At 37.0% G+C, this 18488-nt stretch overlaps 1 protein-coding gene across 2 annotated transcripts; it reads left to right on the top strand.

The window, feature by feature from the left end:
* The first annotated feature begins 2778 nt into the window (after positions 1-2778).
* tbx1 (T-box transcription factor 1) lies at positions 2779-13790 on the top strand. 2 transcript variants are annotated; one of them, XM_051111065.1, is made up of 8 exons: positions 2779-3554; positions 4766-5105; positions 8004-8105; positions 8304-8475; positions 9025-9180; positions 10191-10258; positions 10726-10826; positions 12738-13790. In XM_051111065.1, exons 1-8 carry the CDS (start codon positions 3368-3370, stop codon positions 13118-13120), a joined length of 1509 nt encoding a protein of 502 aa, XP_050967022.1. In that variant the 5' UTR covers positions 2779-3367; the 3' UTR covers positions 13121-13790. The 2 variants fall into 2 exon arrangements, with proteins under 2 accessions (XP_050967022.1, XP_050967021.1); XM_051111064.1 differs by having other exon boundaries at positions 4715-5105.
* The last annotated feature ends 4698 nt before the right edge of the window (positions 13791-18488 follow it).

The following is an 18488-nucleotide window of genomic DNA, read 5'->3' as shown; positions in this document are numbered from 1 at the left end:
GATCATCCGAACTTCAAATGAATCGTAAGCAGTGGTTTTAACTGTGAACTTCATTATTTAAAGTTAAAATAATGTCTAGTCATTTTAACCTAAAAAAAATTTACTGTAATTTTCAGGTGGATTTTTTTTACTTAAATTGTTGGGTGTTTATTTATGCATGTCTAAACAGTACTGTTATTTAAAGAGAATTATGAATAACAACACTTTTTCTCAATTAGCATATAGTTATTGGAGCTCAGTAACGGTTATCAGGACAAAAAGAAAATATATAACAATTTATCAAGCTGTGTGACAATTTAACAGTGTCGCTAGTCTATTGTGGACTGAACGTGAACTTGGCAACAAGAGTTCTGCTCAGAGGCAAATTCACAATCGCACAAAACAAACAAATCGCTGACATCTAACATTATTATTTAACGCCTTACGTAGGTTTAGTTACATAAAACACGACATCACGCAAATGTAATCCATTCAAGTAGGCTATTCATATTTGAATATACATCGACTGTTGGCCTGTTAAGCCTGAATGTTTGCAATTAAAATCATTAAACGTTACACTTAGATGAATTTAAAAACTTAGCTTTATTATATTATCCTGTGTCTTGAGGAAAAATGGCTTCTACTTTAGATGTAATACGGTATATGCAGGAAAAAAATCCACACGCATGCACACATACACACCTGGTAGAATCTGAAAGGCGCCGCTGAGAGACAAAACAGGAAACGTGTCTCCCTTGAAAACTGCATCCAAACCACAAATGAATGATGTTTACTAATTCTACTAAAACAGAACTTATGTTTAACTGGTATTAAACTGTGAATGTCCAAAGGTATTACTTAGTGACTAACAAAAACATAGGGCTAAGATATTAATTTAAAGCACACTGATAAAGAGAAGCTTGTCTAAACCCAAGAATAATAATAAAAAATAATAACAAAGAAGCCTCCAATCTTTAAAATCTGCAGAGTAAATATGGCCTGTTTTTTTATTTTTTTTTTATTTTTTATATTTTAATTCTAAAATATGATTTGCAAAGCTACGAGCGCCAAAAAAGAGGGATAAAAAGCACAGAGTGCGCACAGTACTTCGGAAGCTGAAAGGCAAATTGGTTTAAGACAAATATAAATGCATTTTTGTCCCAAAATCTGAACCCGCTGTTAATGGACCCGCTTAAACTTGTACTGGCAGATGATGTTGCTGTGGAAAAATCAACTGCTATTTACAAAAGGGGTGGAAAATCATGAGACACGTTTTCATCTTAATGACTATTTTTTAAATATGCAACTCATGCATTTTTCCTTGCACAAAATCTATTTTCCGTTGCGCTACATTACGGTCTGTCCAGTTTTTATCAAGCTCTGAATTGTGTCTGTTATCACCTGAGTATTTACAAAGGACGCTTCCGACTTGACAGTGATGAAGTGACCTGGAATCAAAAGACGCATCTGATAAAAGAAGGAAATACTTACGCACGTCTGCTGCTTGATCTTGCACAAAACCACAATCACTGCAATCATTCCTACAAATACAAAGAACAATGAAATAAATAAAAACTACGTCAGATTGAGGGATGAGTCACCAATGCAACAAATTCGTTTTGTGTTTTATTGCTGTATACAGCAAAACACTAAAAAGATTTCTATATTAAATAATGATGCAACAATATTGCATTTAATCATCTTTACGACTTCAAAGATTTTATTTTTAAGTCAAATGCAATTTATCAAATCATGTAATGGTCTATATTAGTAGCAGAAGGGGAATTTAATGCACGTTTGGATTCAATAAAAGTTTGTTTTCCTTCTTCTGTAATTGTTAATAATTCTTTGAGTGAAAGGCCCACACACCTCAAATCTTTCTCTGGAAAAAAGAAATAACATTTGTTTATTTACGACCGATAGCATGCTAGGCGTAAGATAAACATCCAAAAACAAATAGTGTTAAGCTGAAGTGAAAACAGTGGTGTAGTTAACTAGGTTATCTCATTAGTGCCCCGCTGCTTTTGCCTGTTATTCAATCGCCCGAGTGTAAATTAGATTCAATCCGGTTGCTATCGCTGCAGGTCAACAAAACATAACTTTTGTTTCTATTCATTAATTATGAACCTTGATAAGCCGATAACCAGTTAGATATTGTATACCAGAGAGAAGGGTCAAGTGCCTAAGCCACGCGATACACTCCTTACGTTTCACATGCACATGGGTCATTATCTAGAAGCAGACTTGGATGACGACCGAATGATTTGCAAAAAAAAATGCAGACATTTCAGCAACATAATTCCTTGCTTACAGTCACTGCCCATTGAGAACGGCCGAATAGTGTTAGAGTCATTTGTTAATAAATGTTTTTAAAAAAAAGCAAAAACGACCTGACACAAATTGATATTTTGAATAAATAGTGTTTTAGTGTATAAGGGCATTGCCCTAAAGCTAGATTAAATTATTTAAAACAGCCATATGCATTTTTAAAAATAAATGCGAAAAGTTTACAGCCTGAAGCTACAGCGCAGCTTATATAAATAAAATAATAATTATAACTTTTTAAATCCCAGAAACCAACGTGATGATGAATAGCCTATACTGTAACATCAAGAATCTTTAAAGGAACGTAAAGCAGCCTGCAGCTCAAGAACAATATTCAGTGAGCCTAAGATGTTGCAAAGGACCACTGAAGAAATTTTGTTGAATGCACTGATAGGTCAACCACTTTAAGCTGGATTCATTTAACGAGCAGTTGAGAGTGTCTTGAGTGCACTTCACTGGTGTGCAGTTGTTCAGAGCGTCTGTGCGTGCAATGTTTTCCACCAGCAGTGGGAAATATCACAACATATAATTTGCTGTAAAAGTACAGCAGGACATCCGCGTGACGTTTTCTTGTTCTTTTCCTTTTTTCTTGCCAGTGAATTCAAATTTGGTAGAGTGATTGACAAGGTCCTATTCAAATAAAACATCCCGTGGAGAGCGTGCACACTTTTTTCAACCGTGCACTGGAGGCGTGGAGCTCGCGTTTCTGACATTCTCTCCCGCAGTAGCTCTTCTCCAGCGAGCCCTAATGACATCACCCAGACACCGCGGCTGAAGAAAAGAGTTTTTTTTTTTTTGAGTGTGTGTGTGTGTGGAAGAGCGATGTTTTAATACAGCCGGACGTGTTCGAGCAGATCTTTTAATTGGAGCATATAAAGCAGAGCAAATTCCGTGGGAATAGTTTGTTTTGAAAACACCGGAGAGCACCAACATCGTCAAAAGGCCCTTTCTTAAAGAATGCAACTTCGTGTACTTCGAGTTATTGTTTGTACTGTCTGTGTTCTCGACATGGAGTAACTCGGAAGGGGGTGGAAGCGGCGTTCCTTGACTCGGTTTCTCGCTTATGGACGACAGTAGTCCCCTTTCTCCAAAGGCAAATGCTTTCAGTATTGCCTGTCTGATTTCAGCGAGGGATCAAGCAGGAAACGCAACGTTTGACAAACACGCCACTAGCCTGGACAAGCAAGTGGTGCAAAACTGCTCCAGATCTATTAAAATGCATTACAGCACTGTGACGCGGGAGATGGAAGGTACGGGCACGATCTTGACAATAACCTTGTGATTTGTCGGGCTCGCGCAGTCTGTTTAACACTTTCGCGTCGCCAAAGACACGTGTATTTCAGTATTGCAAACATATTCAACACAGCAGGTTCTGTCTATTTACGCCCCAACGCACTCAATAAATAAAACGCCGCGCGTTGCTCTCAGCGAACTAATCTGTACAATATCCAGAAATGCAAATCATTTCTCATAAGTTACACATTAGCTACAACTTGTAAAACAGGCTAGTCGTTGCATGGTCCTCAAACGGCATAAACCATTCATTAAACTCGTGCGAGGCAAAGCGAAGCTCGCAAAGTGTCACAGAAATCTAGGAAACTCAGATTCCACCTCCAACCCAAGGATGAGCCGCTCTGTGGTGCGGATAAAGCCAGTGGCAAAATTGTGAAAAAAAAGAGAAGGAAATAGCGTTCTAGAAATGGAGCGGAGAGTTGTTCCTTCGCAACATTAGTTGTTTGTCCGTGTTGCGCGGGTGTTTGTTTGCTTTGCGAAAAAAGTTTACTCTCCTTCGTGCCAGCTAACCAGTCTATTGTTAGAGGAGGGCGGTGTGGGCGATACACTTATCCAAAAGTAAATGGGTGCCGGAAAGCCCATTATAAGGGGCGCACTTCTCTGTCAATCAGTCTCGTCCCAAGGCGAGGAAAGGCACATTACCTGCAGTTCCTTATCTAAATAGAAATAAGAACCGGTTTTATCGCAAAGGGGAGGCCCTATGCGAGAGATAAGAGAGAAGTCTGGATTTCAGTTTAGCAGAGGGGCAGGACAGAGGCCGCTTGGAACAGTTCACAGCGCGCAAGTCTTTGAAAACAACGGAGCGCGAATGCGCACAAGTTTAGATCCTCGCTAATCAATACAACGCTACTTAGGAAGGCGTTTTTACAAAAGAAGACATTTCTAACGCGGCTTTTCATCTCAACTGCTTCACCTAGGCACTATGCGTTAACCTAAACGGAGACCATCGTTCTTTAAGGATTCACGCAAACGATACGCGATACACTATCACTTGGGACGTCGTGATATTACTTTCTATTTGATAATCGTAGGCGCACCCTTGCATTCACTTGCATACTGTTGCTTTTGAACTCGAGTCCTGCGCAAATTGTAAATCCAGTTTTTGGAATGATTTCAGCAATATCAAGCCCGTGGCTGACGCAGCTGTCCCATTTTTGCGATGTTGCAGCCTTCACGACCAGCAGCCTGAGCAGTCTCAATACGCCCGGGAGTTACCATCTCTCTCCTTCCCCTGGGGATCCCTACAGCCATCATGAAAGCCAGTTTGAGCCGTGCCCGGCTACCCAGCACGGCTACAACTATTCCGGATCCAACCCAGCGCAGGCCCCGGCACAGGGAGACACCGGAACGTCCAACTGCTCGTCGTCGTCGTCAAGCTCAACGCCGAACAAAACGCTGGTGAAAAAGAACCCTAAAGTAGCCAATATTAACGTACAGTTGGAAATGAAGGCACTCTGGGATGAATTTAATCAACTTGGGACTGAAATGATTGTCACTAAAGCTGGGAGGTGAGTTGAAAGGTTTCTGAACTTTAAAATAATATGACATCTAGTTGTTTTTAATACAATTTCTCGACATTCAGGCACAAAAAAATACAAAAGACTAAAGTATTTTTTTTTATTTAACGCCGAAACGTCGTATAACGTTTAACGTACAATTAAATGCACATTTCAGTATTTGAAATTTAAATTAAACTTAATTACGAATGTACTTGAACTACTGACGCGTTAAGCGTTATATTTTGAATCTGAGATTTATGCAAAGGAAACTACTTTAGTCATTTTTAATTCAACACTTATAAACATACACTTATAAATTCACATTTCAGTTTGAAACGTTAATTAAACTTAATCATCATTGTACTTGAACTACTGATGTGGTAAGCATTATATATCGTTTGTTAAAGAATTAATACGCTTGAAAACCTTTGGAGCAACTCTTAAAGACATCTTAAAAACTACTTCTTGCGCGGGAAAGATACATTTATCATCTTATTGTCAGAAAGTTCAATAGGTCCTATTCTGAATAAATACCCTTAACAGTGCATTAGCTTAGCACAATCATGGCCATTTACAATGAAGTGTAAACAGTCTATTGTGTGTATTTACACAGCGATAAGACAGATAGCATGAGATACAGTACATTTCTAGCTCACCTGTGTGCTAAAGGGCCCCTCACTGGCTTTCACCATTAATTCACTAGCATATGCATAGCTATAGTGTCTTATTTTTACAGGCCGGTCTGTTTTTTCAGGTGAATGTCGAGATTTAGTTTGCATTTACTTCGTGGAAAAAAGACCGTGGTTAAACGAATGCAAAATAAATGAATATATATACACTATAAGACTAAGATAAATGCGCCCGTGCGTACACGCACACACACTCACACAGACACAAAGTCACATATGCATTTGGATATAGCCAGGCCTCAGCCAGGGAGTATTATAATTTGATGCTCTAAGGTACGTTTCTATCAGCAAATTATCTTCTAAATAAAAATGACATGTGGGGAAAGCAAAAGGCAGCTGAACGACACCATTATTTTGGAAGCATTGCAACTGCATAATAATGACAATGAGGTCACTAAACCAATATAAGTATCGTTCATCTAGTTTAGTGTTAATTTCTTGCAGCTGCTGTGGCCTACTAGAAGTCGAAGCGGCTCAGTAGAGAATAATATTGCATGCACCGTAAACAGTACTCTGATTGCGCAAGCAAATTAGAGTTTTATTCAGATAGGTAGCAGAACATCACCATAAAACTGTTCATATTAGCTATACCGACCCTAGACATATTTTGCAAATAAAAGTGGATTTTTTTTAAACCAAAGCCAGGAGTGTTTTAAAACTATTTTAGTCAAATTTGCCTTACGGCTCAAACGTTTGCACAGAACTATATATTATTTTTTGTTCATGGTGCGTCAGATGGCGTCACTATCCTTTCCAATTAGAGAAGCATATATTTAAAAATGTAAAATATTAACTACAATAACATTTCGATTACATTCAATTAGTCTTTCACCATTTTTGCCATATTTTACCCGATCATTTATGACTTCGTGAGTTTTCAATTATTATTATTGTTTCCATCAGTAGGTCGGATTAAATTAAAAGTGGTCGAAAAATGCAATGAATTTACCACTTCAGCTAACTTACCGTGTGACTTTACCACCAATTTTATTTCGAGAAATTAAGACAATTAAACAATTATACTTTAAGTGTTCAGTTTCAGTAGATTACATTTTATAATGTGTATACAGAAATGTAAACAAAACAGGTAAGCAAAGAAGAAAAGAAAAGAAAAGAAAAGAAAGAAAATCTGTGCCAAGTGTGAAGGAAACCAAACTAAAAAGGTAAATATCCAAATAGGTCGAATATAATCGTCATCATTTTAGGTATCTATACACTTAAAAAAATATAAAAGTATTTAAAAGCAAATAATAAGACTACAAGTATCGGTTCGATCTGCAAAAACAATGTTTTTTTTTTTTTCTTTATGGCCTAAAGACGTGTATTAATACTGATACTTAATTTAAATCCAGACTAAACATTATACATTTATTTGCAAGGTGGCATATGGAATAGATACATTTTAATCATTTTACATATTTACTTATGGAAACAAAAGTGAGTTTTATTTAACAATATTAATGACCCTTATAAAGCCAACAGCCTTGATTCATAATGATTATGCTTATGCTCGATGCTAAACGGCGCCAGATGCGGCTAAAACAGAAAGTTTAAGGGAAAATTATAATTAAAAAAGAAGCAGCAAACATTCTAACCTCTAATAGATAACAGCTAATATTTTAACTGCTTGTCCGCTTATGCGTGTGTGCAAGGTCATCTGTCATTTCAAAGGATACTCACTGCTCTGGATCTAAGGAAAGCCACTTTAAAAGCTACTTTAGCTTCATCTATCCACAACTATCGCCTTGAAAAGACACTCACGTCCACTGAACAAAGATTCTAGTATCACTTTCACTGGTATGCAGCATGTGGTGTGCCTCCAGAAGGTTGCATACAGAAGGGCTTATAAGGGTTCAGAATAATGTATTTGTCGACACACATTTGAACACAACTTGCGTCCTTGTGTGTTTATTCAGCACAATCTACAATTCCATCCTTCTGCGCAGGCCTGTGTGAGTTTTATGAGCGAGAAAGGGGAAAACGCTGCGATGTGTGCTGAAAATAAATCTGATTATGCGTAACGTAGGCCTAATACTGTATAGGTTTGGAGTTGACATAAAATGAATGTATGATTTGTAGGCTACATTCCAATTTGTCAGCAAAATAGTTCGGCTTCACAATTAAAAGAGCCTATAAAATGATTCCATAAATAGAAAGCGTACCAGATTGTTTATTAATGAATATATAACCAACGATACTTCTGCATTGTTTTCTTTAGACGAATGTTTCCTACATTTCAAGTCAAAATATTTGGAATGGACCCAATGGCAGATTACATGCTCCTGATGGATTTCCTACCAGTGGATGATAAACGATACAGGTATGCCATAGACCCTAAGTGCCAGGGGCACATACTTATGCGCCACTGTACATTAAGCATACATACACCACGTCCGCATCAAAACGAATGAAAATTTCGAATGGAATTTGAATTATATTTAGTGAATCATATTAAGGCCTATAATATGCACAATTTCCCTAAACGCGGCACTCATTTTCTTTCCTCTCTATACTGAAGGTATGCCTTCCACAGTTCATCGTGGCTGGTGGCCGGGAAAGCTGATCCAGCAACCCCAGGAAGAGTGCATTATCACCCCGACTCACCTGCCAAAGGAGCGCAGTGGATGAAACAGATCGTGTCCTTCGATAAACTAAAACTAACCAACAATCTACTAGACGACAACGGACATGTAAGTGCTATATTAATCTTTTGTCATCTTTTATATTTTTGAAAACAGCACAGACCAGTGGAAGAATGAGTAAATGATATGTGAGTAGATGATAATATATTCCTAAATTACGCCTATCTGCATTTAAAGGCAGTAGGCCTATTAAATATAACCTTTTTTGTACAGTAGCCTGATGTTGCAGCGGAAATAATTAGTGTATTTATCACTCCGTCGTATACATATTTTGGACTTTAATTATACCTATAATTATATCATTAACGACACAAATAGCAGGGGAAACCCGTAATATGTCCTCATAATTTTTTTAATGTTTAGTTATAGCCGACAATTGATTGCTTCTTAGTTTTTGCACTTTTAACATTGCAAATGTAATGTTTTACTTTACTATGTTTATGTATTAATGTTAAGTAACCTAAATATGCCAAATAAGAAGTTTATATCTATGTGTGAAGCGCGGCACGTAATTCATCCCAAACGGAGCGCTGATTTTCGCTGTTCTGATTTTTAATCATTTTTAAAATCATGTACAATTATTTATTGCTTTTGCAGATCATACTGAACTCAATGCACAGATACCAGCCCAGATTCCACGTAGTCTACGTGGATCCTAGGAAAGATAGTGAGAAATACGCCGAGGAAAATTACAAGACATTTGTTTTCGAGGAGACCAGATTTACCGCCGTCACAGCGTATCAAAACCACAGAGTAAGTGCTCATCTCTGACACTAATTAATGCTTTTTAGAAAGACCTTCCTGTTGTCACATATGCCCACTGGTTATAATATTACCGCGATCACACAATTAAGACCCAACAGTAAGGGGAAATGCTAAATATAACCTACTTAGTTGCTGTATTTATAAACGTATTGTTTCGAATCGTGCCACTGTGTGTCCGAATGTAACAATAAACATTAAAAGCACAATTCTAAGAGAAATCAATTAGAGTATCATGCGAATATTTTAGAACTGACTGCGAGATGCGTTTTTTAATAGGCTACTTAAATTATTTTCATAAAATAAAGAACTATTTATTTTTTAGAATAATCACACAGTTTTAATTACACTGAACACAAATACTTTTTATAAAAAACAAAATGTAAAATTTTAAAACGATACACTTGACTATATCGAGCGCTGAATAAAGACTGTCACTGATGCGTTCGCGCAGCTGTCCAGTGTTTTCTTCTTCTTTTTTTTTTTTTTTTTTTTTTTCATCTGTCTTTCCTGCTCTGTCTTCTATCAGTTTGACCTCTTGATCTCTAACTCTCACCGCGGGCTTTACATTTGTTTTTCAACTCATTCCGGAAAATCACGCACACATCTTCATCTAGCGCTTTTCCACAGCCATGAGGCATTAGCTCTCGCGTTCATATTTAACATAAATAGTTTCCAATCTGTGTCCAAATAAATGTTGAAATGTGTTATTGTTAATATAAATACAATCGTCGAGTGTCTACGCCCTTTCAGGGATACAGCACATTCGTTAACAGCATTGTATACGCGATTAATTGGAGCGTAACATAGCAGAAAAATGAGTTTACAATTTAAAAAACGCCTTATAATAACAAAGCTCTGGAATAGACTTTGAGAAATGATTACCTGTATAAACAATTTTATTATCTGAATAAAAATAAATGAACAATATTAGAGGTCAATATGCGAATTTGTTCATTCGGCTCACCACATTTTTCACGTTTTCACTCTTTTTCTCTCAGATAACACAACTGAAAATCGCCAGCAATCCGTTTGCCAAGGGCTTCAGAGACTGTGATCCGGAGGACTGGTGAGTGTTTTCTTTTTGCTTATGTTTAACTGAGATTTAAAAAACGATTGGAAATTTTGTAAGGAACATAATAATGCATGTCTAAATAAAATCACATTAATGCCGACAGAGCAAACACACAAATTAGGTACTGAACTGAAATTTGTATAGCAAAACTGTATTTTAAGTAAGTTTATTTGTACGTTTTTGCTAACTTTATCGTAAAAATAGAGATAAAAGACATATGTATTGCATTGTATAATATAATAAACGCTTTTATACAGTAAATTATACATACTTTTACTTTGAAAAACTTTGAAAAACTTTGAAAAATGCTATATTAACTAAAGTAACCAGAAATATGATTTATTGTTCTGAATGACAATTATATTTTTTGCTAGAATTGTGTCAGACATGCCACTCATTCATACAGCCTAAAACAATGCATTCCAGTGCATGTCACTGATTTTATCTTGCCTGCTTTTCAGGCCCAGGAATCACAGGCCGGGCTCTCTGCAAATCATGAGTGCGTTTGCTCGAACCAGAAACCCCATGTCCTCTCCCCCACAGCAGAACGGCACAGAGAAAGGTCTGTATATAAAACAAAGCTAACACAATCTCATTTATGACTAAAACAACCCCACTATTCTTAGTTTGCAAATGAACATTTCTACAACATGACAAGACAAATAGACACATTTGGTTTATGGATAATATTGTGTGCCTATTACACATTTAAATCCATTACTGATCAAACAGTCTGTACAGGAATGCACATTTACATACATAAACACTAAACCTTATTCATCTGTGATTATCGTGTAAAAGGCAATACGCTAGAAATGAGCAACAGGCCCAAATAAAGGCAGTTAGGATTTTTCAGTCGAGTAATGGCTCCAGTCTGTTTGGTTTCTCAGCATCTACGTTCCACTGAGCAAAACAGTTACATTTGTCTAGTTGAGCGCTGCAAATTTCAATACACAAAGGTTTGAACAGCTGCATGCCCGGAGGACATGCTCAGACTGAGATTTTTCAGTCCTGCGCTCTGTGTAAAATGATTTCCTGTGAGAATTCGCCTCTTTGGCTGAAGGACACTTATGACTTATCCTGCCAATCAACCACAGAACATCTCATTTCACAAACGAACTAAATTACACTGCTTTTTCTTTACACTTCAGGTTCCTGAACTCATTGTCAGGGATTCCTATGTTTATAAAGAGCCATTCAAAACTGTGCATCTGTACACAGACAGGTCTCTAATCAAGAGTTCGATTGTGCAAAATAATCCTAAAAATAACATATTCACTATGACTGAACACCTGGTTATATCTTGCACTATATCATATTTTAAGGCAAGATGCTGCAGGTGAAGAGGGTAAAAATGCAACTAACAGACATCACCATACTCTCCAGTATGACTGATTACATTAAGAATTGCAAACTTGTTTTCACTCAAATGTGACCCTGGACCACAAAACCAAAGAAGCATGGGTATATTTGTAGCAATGGCCAAAAATACATTGTATGGTTCAAAATTATCATCTAAATGTTTAAGGTTTTAAGTAAAGATCATGTTCCATGTAGATATTTTGTACATTTCCTACCATAAATATATCAATACTTAATTTTTAATTCGTAATATGCATTGCTAAAACTTCAAACTTCATTTGAGCTTTAAAGATAAATATTTCGATTTTTTGCAATCTCAGATTACAGATTTTCAAATAGTTGCATCTCATCAGATATGTCCTATCCTTACAAACCATACATCAATGGAAAGCTTATTTATTCAGCTTTCATATGATGCATAAATCTCAATTTAATTTAACAATTAAATCGACCCTTATGACTGGTTGTGTGTTTAATAGTTGAATTTTGTTCACATAATAGAGATTTTATAAGAAGGATTTTGATATCTCTTTCTATCACTCCACAAATCAGAAAATACTGTCAACAGTCTTGGGAAAAAGGGCTTTTAGAAATAAAATGTTGTATATGTTGTCCTTTGTGAATAATTTGTAAAAAATAAATAAATAAATGGTGTAGAAACTATTCACTCAGAAATTGCCAGTAAATTTCACAATGACAAAGAAACTGCAAGTAACATTGAACGAAAATGACATTTTGAAGTAGGAAAACTGAAATGGTATCTTCTTGTAAAACATACTTCAGTAATCTCTGTTTTATTTACAACTTCACAGTGTAGATAGGAATTAAACTGTTTTGGTGTTACTTAAGTGGAGATTTATGACTCAGGGGGGAAAAAAAAAAAGTTTTGAGCAAAGGATTGTAAAGATGCATACTGAAGTTGAAAGTGCCAAAAAAAAAAAAAAAAACCTTAAAAGTGAATTTTGGATGTTTTCTTTTCACTAGTCGGAAAAAAAAAAAGTTACGAAAAGGCAAAATTGACCAATGCAAAATGCAATGAAAAAAACATCTTTTTGCCTTTCATGTCTTGCCTTAAAATCTAACACACTTTCTTTTTTTGTCCTAAACACAGAAGACAGCAGGCGAGAATATGAGCGTGACCCCAGCGGCACTCCCCTCCATTCGGACCCCGCTCACCAACTGATGTCCCGTGTCCTCAGCCCAGCCCTTCCGGTCCTTGGCGGCCTACACACCGTGCCCCTCACAGCGGGCCCTCGTAGCCCACCCCACGAACTACGCCTAGACGGACACCCACAACCCCCAGACACCCTGCACCATCATCCGTACAAGTACCCAACAACCTACGAACACTATCTGGGAGCCAAAACCAGGCCGTCCCCGTATCCTTCACCGAGCATTAGAGGCCACGGTTACCACCCTCACATGAACCCAGCCACAGCCAACATGTACTCTGCAACGAGCGCACCGACTAATTACGACTATGCACCCAGATAATGACTCAATTGGCACCCCGAATCGGGTTCAGATCGAGAGCCTCACATACTGAGAAAAAACACACATACCTTTGTGTCCCAGAGTTTTGGGTCGGGCACATGTTTTGCAGTGGCTTCTAACCATTGGAGAGAGAAGCTGTCATATTTATTGAAGGGAGAAATGTCACAATGTCCTTGTGGAGCATTAGGATGAGCCCTGTGGACCTGACATTAGCTCTGGATGTCCTGTGAACTCAGTGGCAGGACACCTGGAAACTGCAGTATAACGAGGAGGACAAAGACTTATTTAGACAAATAATACATTATCACGGACTGGAATTGAACTTTTGTGTTGGATGCACTTTTTGTTTTGCTTTTAAAAAGCCATAAATTATATATTACCCTTGAGCCATTGAGCTTCTAGATAGATGGAATATTTGCATGTTGCGCTGTTTTGAAGGTGCTGAAATGCCCTGAAATGTTTTTTTTTTTTCCTGGTTGAGAATGATTTTTTTTTTTTTTTGAACATGCTAGACCACCTTTAGCAGGTCCGTGAAGCTTGTAACGTGGCACTGACGTACAGCAATTCAAATAAATAAATGAACAGAATGACTGTGCTGAACTTGTAAAATAAACATTAAATATTTTACCTTTAAACATATTCCAGTACCATTTGCAGTTCTTCTCCAGGTTTACCAGAAGCTTTATCTAATTCTTTCCTTACTTGGAGGAAATGCAACTCCCTGCTTTTTTATTCTCCTCAGAACTCCAGATATGTTTGATTTGGAAAGAAATTACTGATGCATTATCGAATAGAGAGTTGTGATATTGTCAGTTTGGGCCTATTTCAACCCGAAAAAAAAGACTGATTTGAGGAAAAGAAATCGTTGAATACTACTAAAAACTACACGTGTGTAAGAGTGGACGCGGCCATTTGTACAATTTACTTCTGTTTCATCGTCCCAACAACTATTTAAACTGTACAAAACAGCTCATTTTGCTGCTTGATTTTGTAAACTCCTGTGTCTTACCGTATTATCTTAATGTACTATCTTAAATACGAACACACTTCTTTAACATTTCTTTTCTTTCTCTCCGACGCTTATGAACCGGAAGTCCTACACATTATCTGAAAAAATAAGGTGGATAAACTATAGAAAAATTGATTTATTACATCAATATGCTAATTCAGATTATACATAGGCCCAGTCTACAAAATGAATTAGAATTAAAAAAAAAAACTGGAGAGAAATCCTTATTGTCCATATTAAACATAGGCTACTACAGTTTTTAGGATGAATAACAAGACTTAATACTTACTCTGCAGTTACAAAAAGACAGAAAATGCACAAAATAAATAGGTCATAGATGTCACTGCTCATTATTTATGTAATTACACTGTAACACCAACACTGTAAACGAGTGTGGCGTTACTGAAATAGACAGAAAACCGCGTTTGGCAACGTCTACTCTCCCGTTTCTCTACAGCGTTATTTAGGTAATCCCATGGTAGAGGAAAGAAACGCTTGCACACCATTTGACCTCTGACAGCTAACGACTTTCTGAAGTATCAAAGGTTAAACAATGTTTCCAGCCATTTGAGCGACGACTAATTGGTCGTATAATTTTTTGTTTGTGGTAACAACTCGATGCACTGGGACCAGCAATGCCTAATGCAGGCATTTCAAATTGCTCGGCGTTAATAGTGATTAAAACTGAAAAACAGAACCGTGGGGGCAAAAAGGCAATGAAAAACAAAGCACGAACGAGGATCGAGTATCTTACTATTTTTACGCATTTTGGGCATGCTAAATATACTGCCAAAACAATCATTCTTAATGTCAGTAGAAATTAATTCTATTTTAGCTGTATTTTAGCCTACTACTTAAACTATAATATATACATTAGAAATATGACAAATAAATAAATGTTTTGATACACGTTTTAATTATTTAGATAAATGTAAAATATTTAAAATTAAATATTTAGCATATGACAGCTGACTACCAGATATTTTATAACTGTAATATTTTATAACTTGCTTAAATAAACGTAAATCACAGATATAGTAGCTAGCCTGTTTATATATTTATCCTAGTTCGTAATGAAATCTATTAACAATCCGTCCATTGTCAAGTAAAACGCATATGCCGTTTCCCTGCTTTAGTACATTTGGGGCCGGAAGAGTCCGTTTGGAGGATTGGGCCTCCCTTCGCGTGAGGCTGTTCCCGGCTAGAGGTAATGAGTTTGGCCCATCAGGAAGGCCGGGACACCCGGACCCATGGCTCTCTTCCGTCAGGGGTCTACCCATCTGTGTTTTCTCTGGTAGCGCTTCGCCTTGATGAGAGGGGCCGACTGGGGCCCGCGGTCGCGCAGCCGGTGTACCTGCATCCATGAATGATGACTGACGGCTGTTTCCAACAATGACCGCTTCTAAAAATGCTCATTATGTATAGGCCGAATGCACCGAAAATTGTATCCGTCTTTGAAGTCGAAAATGATGCGTGAGAAGTTCAGCATGAAAACACTGTTTGATCCCAGAGGAAATACCTGCGCTTCGAAAACACACACACACACACAAACACTGTGACAGTTTTGAGTAATTACGTGTAAAACACACGAGTACGGCATTGCGACGTCAACACTTGCTATTAAAATTAAATAAATAAATAAACGAGCAGACTAAATAAATAAATAATAGGACAAAAAAATAAATAAAAATAAAAATGCATAATTCAAAATAAATTGGATCCTAGAATTCGTTTTAAAAGTGTTAAAATGTACGCAGTAAATAATTACATAGCAATGCGTCAATACACGTGTACAATTTTAATTAACTATTTTTAATTTAAAAAACCCGCAAGAACAGCTTTTGCTAAATAAATAAATAAATAACAACAAAACAAAACAAAACAGAATTACCTGGGTAATATGAGTGCATTATTATTTTTAAAAGGGAACACCATGCAAAGTCACAAATTAAATTGATAGTAGGCCTATTATCGAATTAAAACTAACCATCGATCTCTTAACGCGGGAAGATAAAAAACGACAGGACTATGGCATTTAATAATGAACAATATTACTTACGTTATGAATATAGCCTACATAAAAATCCAAAAGCAAAAGGAAGAACCACAGTCCACCTTTGAACCTTCTTGGTTTTAACATTTCTAGCGCATAGACTCTAAAGCGTAAAATAAAAGAGGCTTTTTAAATCAACAACAATAACGAATAACATCGCATTATGCCAAACTAATGTTGACCCAGATTTTCAGTTAACTGTACCTGTCTCCTGTCATTTCCAACTCTCTTTTGTGTACAAAGTGAGCCAATGAATCAACTGATTAGATACATCAGTAAAAACATTAACCACATTTAAATTCATTTTATTGTATAAATATTGATTTATCTATCAGTCTATGTTGAAAGCCTCTAAGGGCGTAACTCACAGCACATTGACATTTCTTATCAAACAGTTAACTAAAAGGCTCAGTAAAACAACACACTGTATGGTTAAGGAAAAAAAGAGCTGGTAATCATCTGACACAAGGTCGCATCTGGAACATCTGTTGTGACAAGCCTATCTTGTGTGTACATTTCTCTCCTTGGCACGTACAAAGACAGCTCTTCAAAAAAAAAAAAAAAAAAAAAAAAAAAAAAGAAAAAAAAAAAAAGGAAACTTAAGGTGGACCAGCCCTGCAAAGATGTTTACCTACAGCCATGCACGTGTTTCACATTTTCCCGCGTTTTTCAGCGAATTTGTGTTTCATTTGTCAGCGCGCATATGAAAACAAATCACAGCCTGCTTATCTCAGACAACAAAATCGTTTCATTCCGACTGAGCCTGCCAACATATAAATAATTTACTATAACACAGCCAGTGTTCAGTTTCTTGCATTCAAAAGGCCATTTCCTCAGACTGTGATTACCTGGGATTATTGTTTGTTTCCAAAAACTAACATCTATTCATCTAGTCTTACCCAGAGTATCTTTAAACCAGCAACACATGCCATGTAGAATCTATTGTGAGCGACTACGGGTTTGTTTAAGCTGGCGTACAACGGTCAGGTGACCTCTGACCCCTCGTGCAATAGATAGGCGTGTGTCTGTCGTTCAGTGAGCCGCAGGTTTTTGTCAGCGGCCCGTGTCGAGGTTCTGCTTATACCGACTGCTTAAATGATCCATTATTGACTTGGGAGGTATAAGCTGAAATCTCCAGCGATAGACGCTCATGTGCCTCTTCACAGAACGGATGGAAGGGACCCCTGGCATGGCTTTGTTGTGCCCCCCCCACCGAGTCTACAAAAGTAGGAAGTGATTACCAATCGGACGAGCTCTACAGAGGTCATGGACAAAGGTACGTGAGGGTCCCCAGATGACAAGGAGAAGGCTAATGACCAGGAGGACTGTGAAATGAACTGTTTTGTCTTCCTCTCCGGCCGGCGACTCGCCCGCTGTTGTTTTTCCTTTAAAAGGATGGCCTCCAAGTTCCCCGAGCTTCCTGTACCGTCTGATGAGATATTCCAGTCTGGGTATGTCCCTAGAGAGACGTGCTTTATGGGGCAGAACGGCTGTGGGGCGTTTGAAGTTCCACCGCCATCGCTCTGAGACGCATGAAATCCCATTTAGCTTAGTACCAAGGATGGCTATTATTACCGGAGACACTGACAAAAATATCCACTTTGAAACTCTTTGCATGTTAGTCAACTAATATTCATGTCTGTTTTAAATAATCAGGTTGAGTTGTTGATTGCCTGAATTTGAAAACCAACAGTTTTGATTTGAATCTTTATTCAAGTTTAAACAGGGATTAGCATTGAAAGGATTGTAATGATTCTGGTTCCAATTCTGGTTCAGATTCACGATCTCGATTCACTTGGTTCACTAACAATTCTTGTAATACTTGAAAGAAAGAAACATTTGGAAAAAGTAATGTCTTCAGCAGCCAAAGTTTCTAAATGATTACATTTTTTTTTTACGTTTCAACAAAAAATAAGGCATAAAAAAAAGGTATTTGATGATTTTTAACAGCAAATCATTAAAGAGTCATTCATTAGGGAATCAAACTACACTGGTCATGGTGTATTGTATGATTCACAATAAGAATCTTTATTCAAGTTTAAAAACAGGGATTAGAATCAAAAGGACTGTAATGATTCTGGTTTCAATGCTAATTCCAATTCACGATTCATGATTCATGATTCATGATTCAGATTCCACGATTCCTTGTAATAGTTTTGAGAAAGAAACATTTGGAAAAAAATAATCTCATCAGTAGCCAACGTTTCTAAATGATTCAATATAGATTTCATCAAAACAGATATAAATCAGAAATAAGTTACTTTTTTTTTTTTTTTTTGATCTTTTGATGATTTTTAACAGCAAAT

This window comes from Labeo rohita, chromosome 5 (assembly GCF_022985175.1).
Source record: "Labeo rohita strain BAU-BD-2019 chromosome 5, IGBB_LRoh.1.0, whole genome shotgun sequence".
Classification (NCBI taxonomy): domain Eukaryota; kingdom Metazoa; phylum Chordata; class Actinopteri; order Cypriniformes; family Cyprinidae; genus Labeo; species Labeo rohita.
The sequence above is the reverse complement of the archived record's forward strand: the minus strand, read 5'-3'. Positions and strand labels throughout refer to the sequence as shown.